Genomic DNA, 27,692 nt, shown 5'->3' with positions numbered 1-27,692 from the left:
TAGATATATTAAGTTATTCAGTCTTCAGAAGGGTCTGATGTTGTAGGTATTATTGTCATCCCCATTCTATATATGAGGAAACTGAGGTACACAGAGTTTAAATAAGTTTCCCAAGAGCAAGTGGAGAGTTCAGAAGAATGAAAGGCACTATGGGTTTCCCAGGTGGCTCAGTGGTAAAGAATCTGCCTGCCAAGCAAGAGACGCAAGTCCAATTCCTGGGTTAGGAAGATCCTTTGGAGAAAGAAATGGCAACCTACTCCAGTATTCTGGCCTGGGAAATCCCATAGACAGAGGAGCCTGGTGGGCTGCAGTCCATAGGATCACAAGAGTCAGGCATGACTTAGCGACTGAACAACAACAAATGCTCTAGCTCCTAGAGCCAGGAAGAAGCAGGTCTAGTGTTTTAGCCAGAACAGTCTGGCTCCAGAATAGATGTGCTTAACCACTTACACTATGCAGTCTCTAAACAATTCGTAGGCTCTAATTGAAAGTTTATGATTGCAATGGTGAAAAGGAAAGATGTTTTACATAAGCCTGGTCTAAATCTTAGCTCTGCACTTTACTAGCTGCGTGACCTTGGACAAATTATTTAACATCTATGAATATTGTGTTTTTCAACATTGTAGTGAGGATGATATTGCCGGTCTTACAAGTTTCTGTGTTTGCAATAATTGGTATAATTAACTCAGCATAATTATTCAATAATTTACTATTATTGTTACTCAAAAAGTAGCTCTAATTTTAATATTTCATAGTATCTGCATAATTCTCTATGAGGTAAATTACTGAATAAAACTTCAACAAATTGGAAATAAATTTCATTTGGCCATAGTTGTTTGGGAAAAGACAATGTTGTAGCTCTATGAACCCTAATTATCATCTTAACATTAATAGTACTCCTACTGGGATTATTACAAAACTCTGATACTTAATCTATCAATTGAAAGGGTTAAATCCAAGGTTAGAGACAACATTACTCCATTTCATATATTGATAAATTCATGTCATAAGAGCTAAGTAAAAAAATCTAACTCACTGACCTTCCAGTTGTATCATCAGTAAAATGCATGGCAATGTTGAGCCATGTATGTAACATTATTGCCTTGAAAGTTATGCACATCTTTTCAAAATCAGCTATAAAAATTGATCTCATCCCCATTCCCTCAAGATGTCAATAGAAATCTTTGAATTCTTGTTTGTCTTTCCCTCTTGTAATAACCCCACATCTAATGAAGATCAATTTCTAAAGATGAACCCTAGGGAGTTAATAATCTATCAAATACAACTACTTAAAAGAGAATACTAATTCTTAAGTGGAAACAATATCTGGCTTTATGTAGCAAGTATTATTAAAATCGGGCAGAGGAAAATACTCAGCCTTGAAGATTAAAGAATAAAGTATTCTGGCCATTGCTTGCACATCCATAGCCCTATTCCTCAGTTTAAAATGAGCCTTCCACAAAGGACCTCCTACACTATCAGGATCCTTAGTCTCTAAATTTCAAAGTTCTTTTATGCCACTGTATACCACAATAAAATACCTTATTTTCTCTAGATTCCAGGAGCTCTTCCTCAAAGAGCATAGTTATACTCACGACTGTGCAGAATTGGACTGTGAGGCCTCTTTTGAAGCAATGTAGTAAGACCAGTTTCTCAGTCATTTGGCATGACAGAGACAGAGGCCTGATTTAATCCTTTACTTCATCTCACCTTTCAGTAGCCTTGAGTGTGTGCTAAATTGCTTGTCATGTCCGCCTCTGTGTGACCCTATGGACTTCAGCCTGCCAGGTTCCTCTGTCCATGGGATTTCCCAGGCAAGGATACTGGAGTGGGGTACCATTTTCCACTCCAGGGGATCTTCCCAACCCAAGGATCAAATCCTCGTCTCTTACATCTACCTGCACTGGCAGGTAGGTTCTTTCACAAGCGCTGCCAGGAAGCCCTCAGTAGCCATCAGACCTCTTAAAGCCTCAATTTCTTTATTTTAGAGGATTATGTAGTTTGTATACCTAAAATACCTCATATACAGTAGGCATTCAATAAGTGGTAGATGCTATTGAGTTGCTTTAGAGTTTCATTTTACATACATTGTTAATGTGTTGAGGTATTTCGATCCAGAGCTATTGTCAATGTTGCCTTTCATAAAGGGGACTAAATAGAATTACTGCATCTCATATATTCAAATAAGTATCAGGGAGCTAAAATGGTGCTTTTGCTAATCTTCTAGACTATGGTAAAAGGGACCCACTATGCAACACAGGGGACATGACAGGAGAGAAAGATCGGAATGAGAAAATGTCTCAAATTTAAACTTTCGATTCTCTGTTCAAAAGAGATTATATACGTTTTCAGGGATACACTAACAGGATTAAAAGAAGACATTAATATGGTCTTAAATTTACATTTTCTTACCTACAACTATACTTCCTAAAGTGTACTATGATTTGGTATATTTCATAAATACTCTAATTAGCATGTGAATTGCCCAATTATAGTTTATTGTACTTTGGAGTTAAAAGCATTGCTTTTTAAAAAATGTAAACATTTATAACACAGAAAGATTTGATATCCTATTTTGGCACATCTTCATCTGCTAATATACAGGGATCCTCAAATAGAAAGGGATTTGAGCCTCACTTTACTTCAAAAAGGTTCTATAATACATAGACTGTGCCATTCCTCACACAGGACTCAGGCATATTCTGAAGGCATAGTCATTGATTGTCTAATGTGATATAAAAGATAGTTTTACTGTGATAGCAAATCCATGTTTAATAAGGATACTAATGATAGGAATTCACCATTATTGATATTATACTAAGATTATACAAAGCATTTTTAAAAGCATTGCCTTATTGAGACAGGTACTATTATTTGTTTCACTTCACACATGAGAAAACAGAAGCTTAGAAAAGTTAAATAACTTGCCCAAGCGGATGGCACAGTCAGTGCCTGAAGCAAATGCTGAAGCCCAGGCTCCTCTCTAGGACACGCTAGTGTAGTGTATAGGGACCCAGACTGCTGTCATTGGCCTTTGTGTGTGTGTGTATTCTATTTACCTTTCCAAATTAGTTTTCTGTTTTCAGACACATGCTTCTGAAACCAACCTTTTGTTCCATGAGGTTATTATTATTTTTTTAACGTCCTTAAAAATAAAAGGTTCTTTACTCCTCCTTTAAGGTATCTCTTTTCTTCGCCTCAAGTGAAGCTTTCTTATTTTCCTGACACAGCACAGCTCCTTAGTTCCCCTTCCAGTCAACAGTGAACACAAGTTCCTCTCTGCTTCTTCCACTTCTCTCTCTCAAGCCCTTCCTAAGTGTCTCTCCAGTCCAATTCCAGCTGCCTCAGGCCGGGGCCTCCAGAACAGTCCTCTGGTTTGCCACCCCCCTGGGCTTCTAGGTCTGAGTGTGCTGGAACATATAGGCATCTGTATCCCCACTTAATTCTGATGACTGTGGTTACAAGAGGCCTCTTTTAAATGCAGACAGCCAGTCAGCCAAGTCGAAATTTATACCAGAAATCTATTACCTAATTTTTAAACAAAATGACATGAAATCAGACTTGAAGATATCAAAAACATGCCTAGTTTCTGATTTAAGCAAGAAAAATCCACATTGTTACTGCTTCTACCACAGAATAATTTACTGCAACAGGAGTTCTGGATCTTATGCCAAAAATGAGGTCCTCTAACCAATGTCAAGGCCAATTATCTTGTGGTAGATCCCACAACAAAAGCAGACTATTGTGATTAGAGTCAGAAGCACCACCCAGAGAAGCTGGAAAGCTTCTGGGGATTTCTTAAGGTTAGGTTTTTTTTTTTTTCCTCTCTCTCTCTCTCTGTCTACTTAAATAAACTACCAGAAACTTTGTGTGTGGGCATTGAATATCTCAGATGAGTCTGAGAGACAATGAAAGGGGTGATCAGTTGTGAGCAATCTGTTGCATTTCTTTTGATTTGAGCGGGAGCCACGCTGCCAGGCTGTGTAGTCCTGATAGGCCCCATCTGTCGCAACCTCCTCCTTGCCCTAATCTCCTTCCCAGACACACTGCCAGTAGCCATCCTGTGGTTTCTTACTGGGACAGGAAAGCCCAGGTGGCTGAATGCAGGAACACTTACCCCACAGTAAAGAACTGCCTCATCTCCTGTCTCCGAGACCTCATCAGTTGCTTGTATTCCCCAATCCGGAGCTTCTTGCCATCGACAATGCAGGTGCGTTTCGGTCGAGGTTTGTATTTGTAGTTCGGGTACTTCTCTAAGTGGATCTTGCTTAGCCGGGCCTGCTCCTCATAATAAGGTTGCTTTTCTTGGTTGGACATGGATTTCCAACGAGACCCTAGACACAAGCATAGCCTTTAAGTACCAAGTGGTCAAGGCAACCTACTCCTGGTAAATACTGTGTCTACCTTCCCACCACTTCACCCACCTGGGCTCTGAGTATCTCCTATCACCACATGTCATCCAGCCTCACAACTAGCATTTTAGATGACACAGCAAAGAGTAATTGGATGCGACCATTTATTACATTATTTTTCTCAATAATTTAAAGTCTGATGCTACAATAAGTGTATCATTTTAAAACATGTCTTTGCTACTTAAAGATCATCTCTACATCAAGGTCATTTCCCCACCTATCTGCATAGGGTTAAAAACCTGAATTTCCTAAGTATACTTTGGACAGAATACTCAGGAACAACTCTCTAGGTTCCAGTAATTGAAACAACTCTAACACTCCAAGCACCTTTGGCGAAGCTATCCTTTGATAAGATGTTAGCAAATGTTGATATTCTTCCATATATAAAAACCTAAGGTGCACACTGTCTCCCCTGGCCTGAGGTAATTAAAAAGCCTAAACTCTACTCAAGAAGTTATAACTTTAGAACCGGAAGGTACAGTTGGAATTATATATACCATTTTCAAGTACTCTAAACAATTCATTCAAAGCCATACCAATAAAAGTAAGAAATTTTTAATATGGTTTATACAGGAAGAAGGAAAAGTATTCACTTCTCTAATATTGTTTATAAAGAATTATCTAAACACTTGACGAAGAAGGGATGTGTTTTTTTACGTGTATCAAATTGCATTTTTGTGTGTCGCTAGTGAATAAAGCGGTAACAGCTGTGCTGACTGGATGCTAGCTGTTCTTCGGTGGAGATTTTTCATATATAAACAAATGGAAAAGTTGTACAAATATTCTCTGTAGCCAGCAATATCCTGGTCTGTTTTAATAGCACATCCATCCCTGTTTTCCTGATTGTTGTGCAAAAGTTGTGTAGAAAGTCTACACGGACAAGGATCTCTGTGTTCAGCTGGCTCCCAGCAGCTTAAAGCCCCAGTTAATGGAGGATTTTTGGTGCTCTTAAAATTGCTTGTGCTTAAAAGTTTACACTTTAATGAATACACTTACTATACTCTTAATTTTTTTTCACAGAATGCACATCAATAATATAGATTCCCCTCAGCTGCCAACATGGAAACAGAGAGGTTCTGTGCCCATAGGTGAGCTTACTAATACTGCTAATAAAATGGCCAAAAAAGAGAAAATTTCAAAGTTAGATATCAAAATTTAGGGACAGAAAAATAATAATTTTCTTTGGAATATCTATTAATTAGAAAAAATTTAATATATCCATCATGGTTTGAAAGGTCTTTAAATTCATAAGAATGATGCCCTGATATATATCTCTGAAAGTCTAAAAATAAAACTCCACTTAATTGTAATGATTTTTAGTATCTACCTTGAAATTCAAACATCAAAAAGAAAAAGGGAAAAACTATTTTAACATTTTAACACTGTTTGATCTTATGCATGTTCTAAATTTTCATAGGGGTCACTGCCTCAAATGTCTCAGAATCAAGTTAAATTATTTATACAGTGACAAAACATGTGTATTTGTGTATGTCCAGATCACTGATATTTACTCAGGTTAAATATTTATTGCTTTTGAACAAAACATTTTAAAAAAGAAAACCACAGCTTAAGTCTCTAATGTTTTTCAGCTTCTTAAACAGCTCCCTTTGAGATTCTGTCACATCATGACAGCTTAAATAGAACAGTGCCTTCTGTGTTTTTTCTTTTTAAAGAGGAAACATGTTGACTGCAATGCTGCATGTTGAATAAAATACATTCAATATGTTGAGTACAATAATTCCACACTGTATAATCTGCACGAGGCAAGCTTTACACTAATAGAAAAAGGATTGAGCTTAATCCAGAGAAACAGGAGAATCACTCTGGCAAGTTACCCTGTGGTCTATGTGTTCAACTCACTGCTATGAAATCTGAACTAGTCATATCTTATTAAAGTAAATGTAGTTTTATTTTACAAGTTTTAAAGTTATCATTAGAGGCACTGTTCTACACTCCATAAATTTCACACTATTTGGGGGCTCACCCTTAGTCCTTGGTGAGTTCTTTCAGAAGGACATACAAACCCAAGAACACTAAAGCAGAAAACTCTGAGTGTTTCCAGGTTTCATAGCAACTGAAAGATTTTAAAAGACTAAGGAAAGGAGATAAAGCCTGTCTTTATGATTCTTAATTAGCAGTGACCTCTCAGAGTTGTCCTATTAACACATACAATAAATAGTTTTGTCTCTAAAGTAAGTGTTTAGTCAGTCCTGCCCTGGCACCTGGTGGATGTACTAACTCCTAAACCTAAATGCCGCGGTGCAGGGTGAAGAGTGAAGAGACGATGGCAGTCTCCTGGGGCAGCTTGCTGAGTGACACCTAATATCTGCACACCACAGTCTCCCTTAGGTGTCATGTCAGGACCCTTCTTTCCACTCATTGGATACATAACCAGCATCAGTGGCTGCACTCACCTAAGATTTTGCTGATGTTGGAGTTATGCATGTCAGGAAAGGCCTGAAGGATTTTCCTCCTCTCATCCTTTGCCCAAACCATGAATGCATTCATTGGTCGCTTGATGTGTGGCTCGCTGCTGGCCCGGCCTCGGGCATCCCTGTAGACTCGTGCTTCAGCCACAGTGGCACCTCCTGTTGGCCAACAATAATACTGCTGTAGTTTAGCTGCAGAGCCATTCATTGCTTTACTTCCTGTAATGTCAGGGCAGGAAGAACAAGACAGGTGCAAAGCATTATTATCTGGATAATGTAACACAACTTACCACCTGGTTCAGTTGCTTTCCCTAGCAACTTCTTAATGAACTTCTTTTTAAATGAACTCTTGGAAGCAGGATACAGTTGCAGATGACAATTCTACAGGCTCTTCTGAGGTAGGTCTCAAAGATACACTGGGCAGAATTACTTTTGCATGTTTTTAAATGCCTAGTACATTTTTACTACAATCAATTCCAATTGACAATAAAGCATTATTTTGCCTTCCCAGGTGGCGCTAATGCTAAAGATCCTGCCTGCCAAAGCAGGAGACATAAGACACGGATTCCATCCCTGGATTGGGAAGATTCCCTGGAGGAGGGCACAGCAACCCACTCCAGTATTCTTGCCTGGAGAATCCCATGGACAGAAGAGCCTGGTGGGCTACAGTCCATAGGGTCTCAGAGTCGGACACGACTGAAGTGACTTAGCATGCACACCACATTTCCTGCTGTGATTTCTCCCTTCAAAAGTAGGCTCTTACCTATGATTTTAGCCTTATGTGCTAAACATCGCAGCCATTTCATACCATCTCTTACCCCAGAAGAATTCTCTTTCACAATACTGTACTTTGGCCAGTGCTCCCCTCACTGGCTGGAAGCTCCTTCTCTTACTTCTTCAAGCTAAATCCCACTCATCTTTTAAGGCCTATTTAAATGTGGTGTGTTTCATGAATTAAATAAATGATTCGATTTAAACAATTAACTGAGCAATTATTATGAGTTTGGCTTTATGCCAAGTACTAGGTATACAAAAGTGAATAAAACAGCACCTGCTTTTAAAGGAGCTCACAGTTTGGGGAGGAGACAGACCCCAAACAGACAGTCATAATGGAATATATGGTAAGTGCTTTAATATTGAAGTAAAGAGGACATCAAGAGGGCACCAGCAGAGGGGACAGTCAACATGCCTCCTATTAAAGGTGACGTCTAATCTGAATCTTGGAAGACAAATGGGAATTAGCATGTGAATAGGGCAGTCTTTACTGCCCAGTAAAGACAGATGGGTAGGGTAATTCAGGCCAAAGGAAGAGCATTTGCAACGATGCCTCCCAGGCTGCATTCATTCCTCTCTTTTTTAATGTTTTTTTTCTGTGCCAGAGAAATTCCTTTTCTTTCTTTTTTTTTGGTGATCATCTTAATTATTTCCATTCTACCCCCAGGTTTATGAGACCCCTAAAGTTACTGTTTATGTTGTACTCATTTTTGTATCCCCAGGATTTTCTATAAAATAGATACTTAATAACTACTTATTGGGCTTCCCTGGAGGCTCAGACAATAAAGAATCACACTCGTTTCACAAGCTAGTAAAGTAATGCTCAAAATTCTCCAAGCCAGGCTTCACCAGTATGAGAACTTCCAGATGTACAAGCTGGATTTAGAAAAGGCAGAGGAACCAGAGATCAAATTGCCAACTTCTGTTGGATCATAGAAAAAGTAAGAGAATTCCAGAAAAACATCTACTTGTGCTTTACTGAGTATGCCAAAGCCTTTGATTGTGTGGATCACAACAAACTGGAACATTCTTAAAGAGATGGGAATACCAGATCACCTCACCTGCCTCCAGCGAAATCTGTATGTAGGTCAAGAAGCAACAGTTAGAACTGGACATGGAAAAACAGACTGGTTCCAAATTGGGAAAGGAGTGTGTCAAGGCTTATTTAACTTATATGCAGAGTACATCATGTGAAATGTCGGACTGGATGAAGCACAAACTGGAATCAAGATTGCTGGAGGAAATGTCAATAACCTCAGATATGCAGATGACACCACCCTTATGGCAGAAAGCAAAGAGGAACTAAAGAACCTCTTAATGAAGGTGGAAGAGGAGAGTGGAAAAGCTGGGTTAAAACTCAGCATTCAAAAAACGAAGTGCATGGCATCTGGTCCCATCATTCCATGGCTAATAGATGAAGAAACAATGGAAACAGTGACAGACTTTATTTTCCTGGGCTCCAAAATCACTGCAGATGGTGACTGCAGCCATGAAATTAAAAGATGCTTGCTCCTTGGAAGAAAAGCTATGAAAAACCTAGACAGAATATTAAAAAGCAGAGACATTACTTTGCCGAAAAAGGTCCATCTAGTCAAAGTTATGGTTTTTCCAGTAGTCATGTATGATTGTGAGAGTTGGACCATAAAGAAGGCTGAATACTGAAGAATTGATGCTTTTGAGCTGTGGTGTTGGAGAAGACTTGAGAGTTCCCTGGACTGCAGGGGATCAAACCAGTCAATCCTAAAGTAAATAAGTCCTGAACATTCACTGGAAAGACTGATGCTGAAGCTAAAACTCCGATACTTTGGCCACCTGATGTGAAGAGCTGACTCATTAGAAAAGACACTGATGCTGGGAAAAATTGAAGGCAGGAGGAGAAGGGGATGACAGAGGACAAGATGGTTGGATGGCATCATGGACTCAATGGACAGGAGTTTGAGCAAGCTCCAGCGATGGCGAAGGACAAGAAAGCCTGGCATACGGCAGTTCATGGGTTCGCAAAGAGTTGGAAATGGCTCTGCAACTAAACAACAATGACAACAACTACTTATCTGGCTTCCTTGGAGACTCAGATGATAAAGAATCCGCCTGCAACGCAGGAGACCTGGGTCCAGTCCTTGCATCAGGAAGATTCCCTGGAGAAGTGAATGGCTACCCACTCCAGTATTCTTGCCTGAATTCCAAGGACAAAATTGTTCAGTTTTCAACTCATATACAAAAGTAATAGACTAAAAGGCAGTCATTTCAAGGGTTCTGATATATTTTTCTGCTGCATGAGGATAATTCTTTAACATTCTTATGAAAGTGAATATTGCTCAGTTGTGTCCAACTCTTTGCAGTCCCATGGACTAGAGTCCATGGGATTCTCCAGGCCAGAATACTGCAGTAGGTAGTCTTTCTCTTCTCCAGGGAATCTTCCCAACCCAGGGATTGAACCCAGGTCTCTTGCACTGCAGGCAGATTCTTTACCACCTGAGCCACACACCCCTATGAAACTGTTTCTAAATTCTTGATATTTCATGGTTTCCAAAGACATCACCATAGTACGTGTTAAGTTGCTTCAGTTGTGTCTGACTTTTTATAACCCTATGTACTGTAGGCCACTAGCCTCCTCTGTCCATTGGATTCTCTAGGCAAGAATACTGGAGTAGGTTTCCATGCCCTTTTCTAGGGGATCTTCCAGGCTCAGGGATCAAACCCACGTATCCTGTGTCTCCTGCATTGGCAGGTGGGTTCTTTGCCACTAGCGCCACCTGGGAAGCATAGTGACCACAATATCCCACTAGATAAAAAGTCCTTTGAGAATATGGTGGGAACTGGCTCTCCTTCACTGCTGTATCTCTAGGTTCCAATAAAGCGCATGGCATATAAAGTTTCAGTTAGTGAAATACATTCAATTAATGAACGAGTGAGTGAAAGAACCTGCATAGCTCTTGCTTGTTTTCATACCCCCTGCCAGCATGACACACTGATGTACATGCTTTACATGTGGCAACCACTAAATATTTCCTCATAGACTGAGAACCCCTATAGTTAAATGTAAAGTTGGACTGATGGGCTTAGCCAGGTATTCTGCTGCATAAACAGGAGAGCCTACTCCTAAAAGTTTAGAAGCAAAATATACATTAAAACCTACATCTCTACATTTTAGAAAAAGCAAATCCTTTCAGCTCAGTGGAGTGATTACACAGGTAAAATATGATCCAATTCATCTCTGCCCTTCTACTCTATTTCCAGCTATCTGATTAAGTAGAAATTTGTTTGTGTCATAGCTAGTAATAAATTAGAACATTAAAGTACACTATTATTTGGCAAATATGGTCATCATTTATTGCAAACAAAAGACAGGATAAAAGGGCCGAACTGGCTAATATTATCAATTCTTTTCTAAACATGAAGAAGGGGAGAGGGGCCCCTTTCTGAAGACCATGCAAAATAATACATTTTATATACAGCCCTTCTTTGAGGCCTAGTAGACAGAATCATCCCTTACATGAAAAGTCTCAAATCCCAAGATGCATAACTAATATGCTACCTTTTTGCCACCATACCCACAGTACATTAATTTCATTTAAAATGCACTGACCATACAGGATAAATTGATTTCACTTTATATGGGTTTGACAGCCATGTTTATTGTGCAGTGAAATGTAGTGTAGCTTCCAGCTGACAATATCCATCAACGCAGGGCAATATGCTGACTGCTGGGCCAGATGAAGGCATACATTACTCTGGAAGTGAAACACTCATTCAGATACGACAGTGTCTTCTCCTGAGGATCACCATGGTAATTTATGATGCCCTCAGTGCCATTACTTTACAACTGACATGAATTCAGCAATTTATATACTTGCATGCATACACAGGAGACAGGCTTGTGGAGAATGTCAGATACAAAAACATTTCAGTATTATTCTAAGTTAACTACTGTGCTACAGGTGATTAACATCCAGGGTCTGCTTTTACTGTCGCGGCTTTTCTTCACCTCTATCAACACCAAACAGCCAGCTTCCATTTATTTACTTACTTACAAGATGTGTTTCATTGTAAATGGGAAGTTTTAATCTCCTGCAGACTGATCATGGTAGATTTTTAGACTGGCTTCAGTAGATGTTCGGTATGTGCATGCCAAGTCACTTCAGTCATATCTGACTCTTTGCGACCTTATTGGCTGCAGCCCACCAGGCTCCTCTGTCCATGGGGTTCTCCAGGAAAGAACACTGGAGTGGGTTGCCATGCCCTCCTCCAGAGCATCTTCCCGGCCCAGGGGTCTAGCTGCATCTTTCATGTCTCCTGCGTTGGCAGGTGGGTTCTTTGCCACTAGTGCCACCTCTGCTACATATCAATTGATTCTCCCAAATATGTTCATGCCGATGCTCAATCTCTCTCCCTCTCATTCCATATCACAGTCTTAGTATATCCTTCCTACTCACTTTTACCTAACTAAATTCTACCTTCTCCGAGGAAGAGAGTTCACTTCTCACCCCACCAACTGTCCTGCAGTGACCTTGTCTGTCCTCCCATAATACATATTTACAAGACACCAACTGACACTGAATTACACAGAAGATCTCTAGTCTCACAAGAAATGCTCCCAGATATTGAGAAATTTAAGCACAGCACATAGTATAGAAATGTGAATTAAGAAAGTGGAAATAGGAAACGTCAGGGTGTATATACATCTCTTTTTTCTTGTCTCCTTTTCTCTCTCCCAAGTGCTTGGAGTCAACTGAAAAATGAATGGGATATTTCAAGTTAAAACTAGAAGTGGTGTATTAATAAACCAAGGTTTGGGAAGAGAGGAGACTTATCTAGAGAGACCAAGGTTTGAAACTACTTTTAAATTGAATCTGATATATGATATATGATCAGAGTCAGAATTTTAAGAAAATATAAAAGGGTCATAACTTCTCTAAGCTGCTTCGTGAAACAAACTGGTAAGGGAATTATTGTTGTAGTAATAAAAACACATATGACTGCATACATGCATATAAACCCAGAAATTTAAAAGTAGAGACTGTATATTAAGAAAGCTCTTTTAAACAGATAAGGAAAATTCTATATAATACTATATAGTATTATTTTTAAAAGGTATGCAGTTAGTCTGAAAATTTGAAGCCTAAAATTGACTCTCTGCTATAATTAACTTTAGAATCTACATATCAAATGTGACTTCATACTGCTCATTTACTTTGAAAAATAACATCAAGTTAAAAAAGGGGTGGGGGAAGCATTTCATTCTAAAATAGTCAATGCTCTGTGTCAGAATCCAGAGTTATCCTAGGGAATAGCTCATAATTCTAAGAGGCAGATTTTTTACTTTTAATAGCAGAGGGATCATTTGTGAATTCAATATTCATAATATGTCTTCTCATGAACAGCAGTTGGAAGATGCCTAGACCTACAGCTATGTACTTGGAGACTACTGCTTGCCAGCTGACCTAAGAGTCTTTAATTATCAGCAACACCATTCCTAAATAACAGGAGGCCAACAGTATCACACCAGGCAACAAGGAAAAGCATTGGTTCCATTTATTCCAGGAATTCCTGTTCTCTCCATTTCCCTGAAGGGGCTCAGACTGATTAATTCATTCTTGTCTCCGCTATCAGCTTGTATAAAGCCAAACTTTCAGTTAGATGCAAAAAGATAGTCAATGGGGGAAAAAGCAGAAATTGCCAAGGCAAAAACTTCCTTAGGGATCTATGATTTAAACGATTTAAAAAGAATACAGAAAGTTGAGTTTTTCCAGGTGGGTTGGAAAGAAGGCTAGTTTAACCATCATAGCCTATGGCAATGGTCCTGAACTAATCCTAAAGAGGCCCCCTTCCTGGGTAAATTCCAAGGGTTATGTGAGTGAATGAGTAAGCGTTTGGTGTGGATTTGTGCATATATAAAGTCCTCCCTAAGGAGGAACTTTGGCAAATTCTATAATGTGCTTAGGAATCATTTATGTATGCATTAATTCAGCAAACACTCTGACAAGTTTCAGATGTACCCAGCATTGTGACAGAAGATACAAAGATAAATACATGTGCCTTGTTTTAAAGGAATCTGGTCCAGTAAGGGAAACAGATGCACAAATAGAAAATTACAAAACACTGTAAGTGCTAACATGGGTAATTTCAAAATACTATGAAAGCAGAGAAGAGAGGCTATTAATGTTGTTGGAGTGGACAGAGGTGAATAATATGTAAGCTGCAGAGAGCAAGTACTGCTTAAGTAGCATCTTCAAGGAAGAGTGAGAATTTACCAGCAGGTATAAGTGTGGTGGCTCAGACAATAAAGAATCTGCCTGCAATGTGGGAGACTCGAGTTTGATCTCTGGATCAGAAAGATCCCCTGGAGAAAAGAATGGCTACCCACTCCAGTATTCTTGCCTGGACAATTCCATGGACAGAGGAGCCCTGTAGGCTATAGTCCATGGGGTCGCAAAGAGTTGGACATGACTAAGTGACTAATACTTTCACTTTTCATGAGTGTGAAAGCATTCTAGGCTGCAGAACGTGTGAACATAAAGACAGAGTTACAACAAAGGCATAGAGGGTTTTAAGGAATAGAAAGAATCTGGTTATGGCTTGAGTGTATTTAAATAAAAAAAATAAGGGAATGTCAAGAGATTAAATTCAGAAAGTAAGTAGGGGCAAGATTGCCAAGTACCTTAACTATAAAGTCAAGAAGTCTTTAAGGTTTTTAAAAAAGCAGGGTAGGGACATGAACAAATAGAAGATATCAAAATGGAAGCCAAATTAGAAATTACCACTGAATAGTCTCAGTGATTACTAGTGAATTGGAAATAAAGAATAGAGAAAAGTAAGAGAATAAATACCTTCTCAAAAGCCCATTAAGATTTACATTTTGTCAGACAGAATGAATGTAAGTAAAATATTAGCACAAAAGATTCTCTTCTGGGATCCAGTTCTGGTAATGGCAGTATAACTTATATCAGACTAACCTTTAATCAGATAATAATTATAAATCCTGGAGGAAAAAAAAAACATAGAAAAACAACTAATTGAAGGTACTTGAGCTCTACCAAAATTAAGAAGAAACTGGAGAGGATTGACTCTCAGAAAGAAAGAAATATCACTGAGTAAAAACCCTGCTTTTATAGCTTTTCCATGAAGACATTCCCCAGTCTACTTAGCATGGAGTGGCTAGAATGTAACAGATCAGTCTTCATTGGCCTAATGTATCAGGAAAGTTAGTCTGAGGCTTCTGAGTGACTGTCACCTAAACTTCACAGGTATAGGGATGATTTCAGTGATTCCAGTAGAAATCAGGTCTGTATATCTGAAAAATCTAAGAAGAAATTTCAGCTGATGCCCACTGCAAGTTAAACAGAATTTGGATTTGAATCCTACCAAGTAAGAAAGTATCCATGAAAAACTCAGGCTTTCCACTGAAACCCCAGAGGGATCACTCGTGGAATAAAGACTATATGCCAAGACTAAGGATTCACTCTAGGACTAAAGACAAAATTGAAACAGTCACCATCTAACATGCAAAACTAAGCCTCTACAATTTCAATGAGGTCAATTTAACTGCCTCTTAGAACAAAAAATAACATTCTTAACAGAGAAAGATAATAGAAGCCAGAGTCTCTATAATTTGTAATCCACAATGTATAATAATAATTAAAAAATCACTAGTTGTGCAAACAATCAGGAAAATGTGACCCAGAGACCTTTCCACCCTCATAAAAAAAAAAAAAAAATCAATAGAAACTGTGATGGCTCAAATAATGTAATTAGCAAACGAGGACATTAAAGTAGTCATTAAAACATATGTTCAAGTATATAAAGAAAAAGAATATCATAATTAATGCATAAATGGGGTACTTAGAAGAGAAATGAAACTACACAAAGAAACATGGAAATTCTAGAACTGACACACATATTTGAGATGAAAATACATTGAATGGGCTTCATAGCATTTTCAAGTGCAGAATAAAGGGTCAGTGATCTTGAAAATACATTAAAGGAAATTAGCTAGTCTCAAAACAGAAAGAGAAAAAGCTAAAAAAGTAAGCAGAGACTTTGCAGTATGTGAAACAATATATTGTCCTAAAATATGCGTAACCAGAATTCTAGAAAGAAGAGAGAGGATTGTGACAGAAAAATATTTGAAGAAACGTGGTCTGAAACTTACCTGAATCTGGTTAAAAAAAAAAAAAACACAATAGCTTATAGGTTCAAGGCATTCAGACAATCACAGGCAGGATACACAGAAAACCATACCTAAACATTAGTCAAACTGCTGAAAACCAAAGACAAAGGGAAAATGCTAGAGAAAAAGGACACATAATACATAAAATGAGACAGTAATACAACTTATGGCTGATTATTTATTAGAAACAATGAAGACTAGAAGACCATAGAATATCTTTAGGCTGCTAAAAAAAAAAAAAATTCAGTGTAGTCTTATCTAACGATCATATGCTTAAAAAATGAATATGAAACACATTTTCAGATAAACAAAAGCTGAGAGAATGCATTACCTGCAGATCCATATCAAAAGCGACATTCAAGGAAATTATTCAAGATGAAGAAAAATAACATCTGATGGAAACTTAGATATATAGAAAGAACAGAAGAGACTTGAAAATGAGAAATATGTGATTAAATTAAAAACTTTTGTCTTTTCTGGATTTCATAATAAATAGCTGATTGTTTAATGTTTTTAAAAGACAAGTGACTAATACAAAATACAACATTATATTCTGGGATTTATAATATAAGAAGAGGTAAAATCATGAGAAAAATAGCACATTGGAACAAAAGACCAAGTTAGTAAAAGTTAAATGTTGCTTTATTTTATGAGAAGTGCTATAATTTTAACTATAGGGATATTCAAATTAAGGATGAATAATGAATCTAGAAAAAAAATTTAAAAATACAAAGAAGTATAGCTAAAACACCAGTAGAGTAATTTTAATGGAAGACTAAAAAAGGATTCAAAAGGAAACAGTATAAAGATTAGTGGTTGCAAAGGGTGGAGGAAGGAAGGATGAGTAAGTGAACACAGAGGAATTTTAGGGCAATGAAAATATTCTGTATTCCATAATGATGGATACATGTTATACGTTTGTCCAAACCCAAGGAATGTATAACATCACGAATGAACCCTAATACAAACTATAGATTTGGGGTGGTTAGGATGTGTCAACATAGGTTCATCAATTATAACAAATGTACCATTCAGGTGGGATGGTGGTAACAGGAAGGCTATGCATGTGTGAAGACAGGGAGTATGTGTGAAATCTTTATCTTTCCCTCAATTTTACTGTGAACCTCAAACTCCTCTAAAAAAAAAATCTCTTCATAATAATAGCTTAGAAAAAGGATTCAATTAAGCAAAAGGAAGAAAAATAGTAACAGAAAGCCAAAAACTGAGGGAACAAAGAGAAAAATAGAAAATTGTAAAACTTTATCCCATCAAAATAAATTATATTAAATATAAATAAATTAAATAATCCAGTTAAAATTGGATATTTTCAGGATGGATAAAGAGTAGATATCAATGGAATAGGAAACAATTTACAATGCAAACATTGGTAATTTGAAAATAAATATCAATAAAATTGATAAACCCCTGTGAAACTGATCTACAAAAAGGGGAAACAAAAACACCAATATTTGGATTGAAGGAGGGTATATCACTGTAGCTACAACTCACTTTAAAAAGGACAGGAAGCAAATATTGTGACTAACTTAATTCCAATAAATCTGACAATTTATATGAAATGAACAAATTCCTTGGAGGACACAAACTGCTAAAATTCAATTATGAATATATAGAAAGTCTGAATACTCTTGTAGCTAATATAGAAAACCAATTTACAGTCAACAACCTTCCCACAAAGGAAACTCCAATGTCAAGTGGGTTCATTGGTAAATTCTTCCAAACAGTCAAGGAAAAACTAATAGTAGTCTTACACAAACTAAGAAAGTAGAGAAAGAAAAAACTTCCCACATTCATTTCATGAAGTAACATCACACCCTGACAGAGATTTGAGCATAAGTACAAAATTCATAATAAAATATTTGCAAATTAAATAAAATAATATGTAAAATGGATAATAAAACAAGATCAAGTAGAATTTATTTCAGAATAAATTAATTTAAAATGCAATATTAATTTAATATTTGAAATCAGGCAATGTAATTCTCTACATTAACAAAACAAAGGGGGAAAAACATGATGATCACAACAGATTCAAAAAGTGGTTTAGACAAAATGTAATACCAATTCATGACAAAACCTCTCAGAAAACTAATAATAAAGGGAATTTCCTCAGTTGGATAAAGTACTTTTAAGAAAAATCTGTAGGACATAATAATATAGTATACTACTGAATGCTTTCCTCCAAGATGAAGAACAACGCAAGAGATGCCCACTCTTACCACTGTTAATCAACATTCTACTGTAGGTAAAGAAATAAAAAGCATGCAAAATGGAAAATAATAAGTCATGTTGAGTGTATTCATAGATAATTTTTTACATTAAAAAATCCTGAGAAATTTGCAAAATAATTTCTAAAAAGTGAATTTATGGGCTTCCTGGTGTTCCAGTGGTTAAGAATCTGCCTGCCAGTGCAGGAGACAAGGGTTTGATCCGGGAGGGTCTCCTATGTCATGGGGCAGCTAAGCCCCTGTGAGCCACAACTACTGAACCTGTGCTCTAGAGCCTGTGAGCCACAACCTACTGAGCCCCATGCTGCAACCACTGAAGCCTGTATGCCTAGAGCCCATGCCTGGCAAAGAGAAGCCACCACAATGAGAAGCCTGCACACCACACCTAAAGAGTAGCCACTGCTCTCTGCAACTAGAGAAAGCCTGTGCATAGCAATGAAGACCTAGCACAGCCAAAAATAATAAGTAAATAATTTTTTAAAATAAAAAGTGAATTTATTATTATTGCAACATACAAAACTATAAAATCAACTGTACTTCTAATAGTAGAGCAGTTTAAAAATAATTTTAAAATTTACATTCATAACAGCATTGGAAAGTAAAATTCTTAGGAATAAATTAAGCCAAAAAAGTATGCAAGACCTCTACACTAAAAACAATATTTATGAGTTCAGTAAGTAAACCTAAATAAACGGAGGAATATACCATGTTCATGGATCTGAAGACCTAATATTTGAAGATGTCAATTCCTTCCCAAATTTATCTATAGATTCAACCCAATCCTATTAAAATTGCAAAAGACTTTTTTAGAAATTGACAACTTGGTTTTAAAACTGTATGAAAACATCCAAAACAAACGTGAAGAAGGTTGGAGGATTCAAACTACTTAATTTCAAGGCTTACAGTAAAAAACACTTTGTAACACTGTAAAGGCTAGAGTAATAAAGACAGTATGGGATTGTTATAAGAATAGACAAACCAGTGGAACAGAATAAAGAGTCCAGAATTAAATACTCACATATATGGTCAAATTTCAATAAAGACTTAGGCTATTAAAGTGGGAACTGATAATTGTTTTCAACCAACAGTGCTTGAACAAGGAGACAAATACGTAGAAGAAAGTAAAACTGACCTCTTACCACACATTGTTAAAGTGGGCTTCCCTGGTGTTGGAAAAAAGTAAAATTGACCTCATACCACACATTACACTCAACAATTAATTGAGATGAATCAATTTAAAATTAAAGCAAAAACTATAACACTCCTCAAGGAGTATTTTGGAGAATAGTTTAGTGATCTTATAGTAAGCGAAGATTCTTGGATATGGCAGATAAAACACTAATATATACGGAAAGTAACAAATTGACCTTTATCAAAGGTCAATTTTTGGTAAGGCTCAGCTTATCAAAAGTGATTGTTAAGGCGCAGACTGGGAAAAAAACATTCACAATACACGTTTGACAAGAACTTGTATCAAGAATATATAAAGAACTTCCACCAAAAACAAAGAAGTAGATAATATAATTTAAAAATAAGCAAAAGAGTCATTAAAAAAAATTTACGAAAGACACGGTCATGGCCAATGAGACATGAAAAGGTATTCCATGTCATTAGTCATCAGGAAAGTCAAATTAAACCCATATATCATCTTGCACCCACTGGAATGGCTTACAAAACTAATTGTTGGCAAGGATATGGAGCAACTGGAACTCAGATACCAACATATTGGTAGTGGAAGTGAAAAATGGCATAACCATTTTGGAAAACAGTTTGGTATTTTCTTATAAAGTAAAATATAGACTTTCTGATGACATGCAATTCCATTTGTAAACACTTACCCCAAACAAATGAAAACTTTTTAGACTATCACAGCGCTTCTATTCAGAATAACCAAAGACTAAAAATAACTGGAAAATGGGTGAACAGTGGTATATCCAAACAATGAGATACTATCCAAAATAAAACTAATTCAATGCTTAGTTTTAAAAGGTAAAAACAAAAGTACCAACATAAAAGAAAACCAGACAAACAAATGAAAGTGATATTTTTCTGAAATATTTTTTTCTCTATAAACCCGAGTGTGCGGCATATCCAAGCCATTGGGAACTCAAAAAGAGAAAAAAAGGTCTCATTATCAAAAAGAATTATTAAAAAGGGCAAAAATGCATAACTGCTTACTAATTAAAAAAAGGCAAATGCAATATATACCATTGGGTCCTCGACAATCACACTATTTTAGAGTACTTCAGTCAATCAACAGAATAGTCAATTTTCTCTTGTCAAATTTTGTAAAGAGTTATGTGACACATTTGGGTTAACAGAGAAAATGATCATGAGTGAATCACAAATGAAAATGTAGAAGATAAAGTAATATTAGAAGTGGACATGAAAAATTAGGACAGAGGGGAGGTAGCAATATTACATAGGTTGGATCTTTTTTCACCAAGTTTATCTCACCGAATGTATCTTAATACTGAAGAAGTCTAGTGCACTATGTTGGAGGAATGGCTGACAGTTGTCTATGATTCTGGAAGTTCTGCTAACTGTACTCCCATTTACTGCCAGAATGTGAACCCACTTTCATTATAAGAAGGCTACTTGATATTCAAATTTGATTTCTTCTTGGAAAATAAGAGAGAGAGATGATTTGGTTATCCTAGTGGTTTACTTGGCAGGAATATACATTCCATGGCTGAGCACGAACCTTAATCACTAGAGAACTGATGTGTTGCATCTTCAGAGAAGGAGGGATACCAGTGGGGGAAGAGTATGGTTTGCACTCTATGTCTTTTATAGAGGATTATCTAGATAGGTTAGAAAGAATGATTGACTGATGGGTATCATAACTTAAAGAAGGCAGATGCAAAATATGAATGTTCTTCTAAGTTAAAGCTTGGTTAAAAAAAAAAGCAACCAGTGGTATAGGAATGAAAGATGAATTATCTGTGGTACTTTGATTAAAGTACTAACTCTTCCTTTGACCATTAATCTTTATTAATGCACAGGGATGTTATAGGTAATTTTTCATTTTTCTGTTTTCATTTTAAGATTCATTTATCCCTACTTACCCTAAATACTCTTCTTATGTTAAGTACTGAATTTAACCACACCAAGAAATACACTGAGTAAATTAGACAGGTAGATGACAGATAGATAGAGGTAGAGATATAAACATATGCAGTGTATACATTAAAAAATTCCACTGAAAATTTGGAGACAGATGTTTTACTACTTAGTGTGGCAAAGTAACACATTTAAGGAACAGTTTACTTTTTTCACTAGTCTACACCAGAGATCAGTTTCCAGAATAGAAACATCAAATGTATTAAGGAATTTTGCCTACAATAACATTTACTAAGTGCTTTCAGTGAACACATTATCTCGATCCTCTTCACAGTCCTCTGAAACGGGTAAGAGAGTAAATATATTTGTCTCACTTTACCTTGATAAAGGTGAAAGAGAGTGAAAAAGGTGACTTAAAATTCAACATTCAAAAGACTAAGATCATGGTATCTGGTCCCATCACTTTGTGGCAAATAGATGGGGGAAATGGAAACAGTGACAGACTTTATTTTCTTGGGCTCCAAAATCACTGCAGCCACAAAATTAAAAGATGCTTGCTCCTTGGAAGAAAAGCTCTGACAAACCTAGACAGTGTATTAAAAAGAAGAGACATCACTTTGCTGACAAAGGTCCATATAGTCAAAGCTATGGTTTTTCCAGTAGTCATGTACGAATGTGAGAGTCGGACCATAAAGAAGGCTGAGTGCTGAAGAACTGATGTTTTCAAACCGTGGTAACTGGAGAAGACTCTTGAGAATCCCTTGGACAGCAAGGAGATCAATCCAGTCAATCCTAAAGGAAATCAACCCTGAATATTCATTGGAAGGACTGATGCTGAAGCTGAAGCTCCAATACATTAGCCACCTGATGCAGAGGGCCAATTCGCTGGAAAAGACCATGATGCTGGGGAAGATTGAGGGCAGGAGGAGAAGGGGTGACAGAGGATGAGATGGCTGGATGGCATCATCAACTCAAAAGACGCTAGTTTGAGTAAACTCCAGGAGATAATGAAGGACAGGGAAGCCTGGCATGCCGTGGTCCATGGGGCTGCAAAGAGTTGGGTACAACTGCGTGACTAAACAACAACAACCGATGAAGAAACCAAAACCCAGAGAGGTAGGCTGCCTTCCTCTGTAATAACTTGTTGCTAGTATACTGCTAACAAGGAACAGGGCGAGGTCCAGTGCATTCACCCTACATCAAAGCTACCCCAGGAACTACTCAGTGATACGAAATAACTCTGATTCTCAAAACCCAGCATTTCTCAGCTGGAACATTACTTTCCCCCGTAAGGATACCATTTCTCTGCACTGTTAAGCACATTAAAGGAGCCTATTACCAGTTATGAAGTTCGAGCCACTGTCTAATTGGCTTCGGAAATACTGCCCCACCAAAGATGCAAGAGAATGCAAAAGAAAGCACTAAGGACTGAAATTATAATAGAGATTAAAATTATGCTAAATTAATTCACTTCTCGGTTGTAGCATTATGAGCAAGCGTTATTGTGGATAAGGCTTCTAGTTTTTCCTATTGGAAACTCCATTCTCTTTAAAAGATCAACAAGAAGAACCAAAAGGGAATTCCCTAAGGTCAGCTCTGAGGAAACATAAACCTCTAATTCAATAACTCTGCTACTGCTCTGAAAAAAAGGCTTTATTATTGCAACATCCATATGGAGCCAATTGGACATTAATGACTAATCAATCCCTCCCCTTTCTATTCTACTTAAAGTGTCACAAGCCATGTTTAGATTAGCCCATTTCCTGCTTAGGGTTGCTCAAGATGTCTTTTGTTCTTTCAGGACCAGCCTGATGGAGGCAGCTTAAACAAACACCATGACCAGAGTGGCGCAGGAGTTATAAAGTGCCATATGTGAGTGAACAAAGGGGCTATACTAAAGCCTTTTGTGGTATTTGTTAATGTTTTTCATCTGAGCTTAAAAAGGCTTAATGACTTTGTGGTGAGCTGATGCATGTGGCTCGTGGCTTTGCAAAATGAAGGAAATTCTAACCAGTGATGTACCAGTCTGTGTTTTCAAGAGTCTCCCGCTTTCAGCTTTGGTGCCCATGTTTACTTTTTCCTTTTAATTCTCAAGTTATATTTGCTTTACACAGACAGCTCAACGGAGCCCTTTATCTCATATCAACTACAGGATCCAAGGGCAACTGAGATAACTTATGTGATTCTTTATTTTAATGACCTGAAGGTAACAGAGAACGTTCAAATATTCTACTTATTATCTATTTGTTATTTGTGTGCACAGAAGGAAGGCTTACAAGCTGTTGACCCCAGGCAAAAAGGCATTCTTTAAGTCTGAACCAGAGACCACTGTGCAGGAAGTAAGACAATAAAAGGTTCTGGCTTCCTAAATTTTCAGGAGAACCAGGCTCAGATTAAAGCAGATTCCCTTGGAGAACACAGAGTCTGGTAAAAGGCTTTACTTAATAATTCATATTGCTCAGCAGTTTCTGGCTTCATCCAACTCAATATATTACCGTAGACTCTACATGAAATTAAGAAGCACAAACCAAGATGAAGCAAATCTCAGAGTTAGTTAACAAAGACTATTAAACCCATCCGCTCATTTCCATCCTTATCACTTCATCGATTGCCTTGCCCTCACTGTTTCTGATGGACTATTTGAAATACTAGTCTTCTAGCTGATATTTTTATTTCCAGTTTCGAGTTACCAGGCTGCACTTAAATACCTCTTCCTAATTTCAGCCAGGGTGATCCATCACAAGTGCAGTTCTGACCAGGGCACTCCTAATATTAAAGATTTCAATGGCTCCCTAATGCCCCAAAGATGAAGTTCAAACTCCTTGGTATGGTACACAAAGTTCTCCATGACCTGGCTTCAGTTCCATCTCTGGCTACTTGAATATATTTTTGCTTTATAATACCAAACCACTTCTAGTTCTCTACATACCATCTTGTTTTTATACTAGGAACCCATGCTTTCCCTTTTCCTGGAATTTCCTGTTTTGCAATCAACTCATTCTTTGAGTCATGTCAGGGATCATCTTCCCCAGATAGTCTTATCTGGTTTGTTATGTTGGGCTAAGTATTTTAGGCTCCCACAGCACCCTGTGCCTATCTTACATTTATTATATTTTATCCAAATTGCCAGTTGCATGGGCCCACTGTCTTCACTAGACTGTGCACCTCAAAAGGGCAGGAACTGCACTGTGTCTTGCTCATAACTGCTTCCTCGGGGTCTGGGACAAGAGCTGCCATAAGGTAAGCACTCAATTGTCATAACAGAGACCATCAGACATCTTCAACAGTGACAATTTTGGGGTGAGATTCAGATGTTTACACATTACATTAGAACCCAAGAATCTCTGAAATCAGATTTTATATAAACCCCATTTTATTTCTTATATTTTCTTAAGTATTTTGCCTTACTCAAACCCTCTATAAAATAAAAAATGGGTTTAATGGGAAAATGAACCCACAGTTTGGGACTCAGAGATCATTGGTTCGAATCTTCTTTTATTGACTTTCCACACTGTACAATTCTGAAATCCCAGCCTCCCACTTTCAGGGAAATCCTGAAAGGATGATAAGGCAAACCTGAGTTTTTTTGAAATAATAAATCTGAAAGCTATTCTAATGCTATGGGGTTTGTGTAAATACAACTAAAGCATACATTCAAACAGGAACATGACAGGACCTTCCTTAGACAGAGTCAATATGGAATGGATAAAACATGTTCATAGAATTAGAAATTTTTACCATGAGGTGGATATTAAAGACCATCTAATCCACATCTGAGGTTAGAGAAGTTAAACTGCCCAAGTCTCACAGTTAGCAAATGGCAAAATAACAGTGAACTGAAATGTAACTACTCCCAAAGGTTCACACCTGCCATCAAAATAAATTTCTAAAGTGGTCAGCTGAATTGTTTCAATAGCATCTAGACTTAGCTTAAAAATTCAACAAAACTAATTTAATTGGCATCTCCTTTTCATTTCATTTGTTCCTGGAAATCTGCCTTTTACTAGAATGAGAGAGGCAGATCATAGGTACAGTAGAAACCAATTTTTTTTTTTTTCTTTAAGGTTGGGGACATGGAAATAGTGTTAGAAGGAGATGGCTTAAGGATTTTGGGTAGCCAAATCAATTTTGTAGTCTATCAAAAATTCTTTGTCCTAAGAGCTGGTGAAAGTATCTGAAATGCATTTAATATCTGTGTGGTTTGAAAGACTAAAAAAAATCTTTTCACACGTTTCTATTTCTCATTATATTTTTCTGATTTTTAATGAAAACCAACAGGAAAAAAACTGCTTTCAACAAAGGCGACCAACTGAATCAGCCCATCTCAGAGAAAAATGGGAGTCAGTATAGCTCAGATACTATATAGCTAGACAGATCTGGGTTTGAATTTTAATTTGATCCTTCCTAAATAAGTGACCTTGGGTAAATTATTTCCCACCTCTGAACAACAGTTTCATCTCCTTATAAAAGAGAGCTAATAACTTCTACTTTTCTGGGTGATAAGTAGAGCATTTTTGAGCATTAAGTAGGAATGTACATTTCTTAGCAGTGACTGAAACCCAGTACCCATTCATTAAACAGTACATGCCCTTAGAAACAGCAGTAGTAATAATGGTAAGAGAAGTAGTAGAACGTCTATTCTAGTACCAAGAACACAGCAGGGCTTAACTCACAGTTGTTCCCTTTCTAGTCCTTCCTCATACCTGGGTGATATTTCCTCTACTGCACAGTTCTGTCCTTCAGGGTAGTTGCAAAATGAAGCCTTAGCTGGAGAGTGCAATTTACTACTTAGTGGAGCCTCTTTTCTGCCCCAGAGCTAAAAATATATTTCAAGAGTGTCCTGTGATATAGAACTGAAATACATCGAATATGCATAAGACACAATCAAAAAGAAACTCTCACATCTCCCCAGTTCCCACTTGTGGGACCTGTAGCCAAACTATGCTGCTCAGTTCAAGCCAGGAAAAAAATCGGGGGGGAGAAGAACAAACCACTATCTTGTGAATTTATACCTTTTTACAACAGACTCACTGGAATAACAAAGGATTAAGACTACTGCCTGTGTAATAAGTAAAGGGCAGTGGAGCTTCAGGGACAGTGGACAGTCATTTTCCCTTTCTCCTCTATTAGCTGTTCTGTGATTCTGCAGTGTGGAGTAGCTGCTGTTACCCTTTTTCATCTTGTCCTGATGCAGGATCAACCTACTGAGTGAAAAGTGAGCTTATATTGAAGAAGTATGAAATGATTTCTCTACCATGAAAGTAAATATACATATACCAGTAAGTTATAATTTTTACTTTTAGTAAAAATTTTAAATAGTTGAATATATTGCTTATGAAATTCTTCTTTCCAGGGCTGAGACCTGGGATATTAAGTTTTAGTTCAGAATTACTTTTTACAGCCTATTCTTAAATGTAACAATCTACAGTACAGCACAAATATTGATGAGTTCTTACACAATCTCTTCCCTCTGGTATCATGACCTAATTTGGGACATCATGTCTAAGGGTAAGTATCCACTGAACAAAAACAACTAAAAAAAAAATCAACTCTCCTCTAGTGAGAGGAACAAGTATAAGACTGATTTGTAAAGCACTGTACAGTCACAGCAGACAAAGTGAAATCATATGTAAATGAGTATTATACCCAGGAGGAAAATAGGTATTTTTAATATGACTTGAATAAAAACCTTCCTAACACCTACTCAGCTCTCTCATGATGTAATATGAAAAAATAACCATTGAATATCCCCTCTGAAATGACAAGAACAGAAGAATAAAGATAAAGAGACTAACAGATCACCAAATCAACCTAACTGCTGCTTTTCCATTATTTTCAACCTCTATACATAATTTAAGTCAATCTTGAACAACTAAAGGTTAATGCCTGTTTAGTTGGTGGCAAAGCCCAAATTCCTCAGCCTTAGCTCTATGGAACTCAAGGTCGTAGTTCTATGGAACCCAGCTATTTTTATAACATATTCAATTCAACAAATATTCACTGGGTACAAACATGTGGAAAGTTCTGTATTGGGCTTGGTGAAGAACACAGAGATGAGAACTGACTCTTCCTTTCTGAAACTTCCTTATGAATGTCCGTGTGCTTTACCATTTCTGAGTCTGTTTGGATTATTCATTCCCTCAACTGAAAATTCTTCTCTTTCTCTTTGTTTTTCCAAACCTAGGCTTATCTCCAGCTCTATTTCTATCAGGTCTTCCAGAATAACTGCTATCAACAAAGCACTGTAGCTTCCTCTTCTAAACAGCACTCTTTTTCTGTTTCTCTAATGATATATTTAAACACATAGCACTTTAGGTTGTTCTGCTTTCTGTGTATGCTAATATAATCACCCTAGCTACATTGCTAGCTCTTGAAGAATACAGTATAGTCCATCTTTTAAAAAACCCTTCTCTCCATGTCCTTAACAGTGCTGTGCCCATAAGAGATAATCAGTAAATTATAATTTGAACATGTGGGTAACACTAAAGATTGGGGGACTCTCAGTAGGGATAGATCCTGTTTGGAAAGACTGAGCTAGTGGAACTGGTGGCCTAGTCTACAGAGTTGTGTTGTGTCCAGCTCTTTACAACCTCATGTACCA

The 27,692-nt window shown here is 37.3% G+C and overlaps 1 protein-coding gene across 50 annotated transcripts in view; it reads right to left on the bottom strand.

The window, feature by feature from the left end:
- Positions 1-27,692, bottom strand: part of SOX6 (SRY-box transcription factor 6) — a 715,111-nt gene that overhangs the window by 6,379 nt on the left and 681,040 nt on the right. For 39 of the 50 annotated variants that reach the window (XM_069554258.1, XM_069554268.1, XM_069554273.1 and 36 more), the window contains 2 exons: positions 6,827-7,060; positions 4,118-4,334 (listed from right to left, as the gene is read on the bottom strand). In XM_069554258.1, the coding sequence (XP_069410359.1) occupies positions 4,118-4,334; positions 6,827-7,060 (451 nt within the window). Of the gene's footprint in view, positions 1-3,838; positions 4,335-6,826; positions 7,061-27,692 lie in introns of those variants that run through there. The other 11 variants (XM_069554306.1, XM_069554304.1, XM_069554309.1 and 8 more) reach the window with 2 other exon arrangements.

This window comes from Ovis canadensis, chromosome 15 (genome assembly GCF_042477335.2).
Source record: "Ovis canadensis isolate MfBH-ARS-UI-01 breed Bighorn chromosome 15, ARS-UI_OviCan_v2, whole genome shotgun sequence".
In the NCBI taxonomy this organism is placed as follows: domain Eukaryota; kingdom Metazoa; phylum Chordata; class Mammalia; order Artiodactyla; family Bovidae; genus Ovis; species Ovis canadensis.
This window is presented reverse-complemented; position numbering and strand designations above follow the sequence as displayed.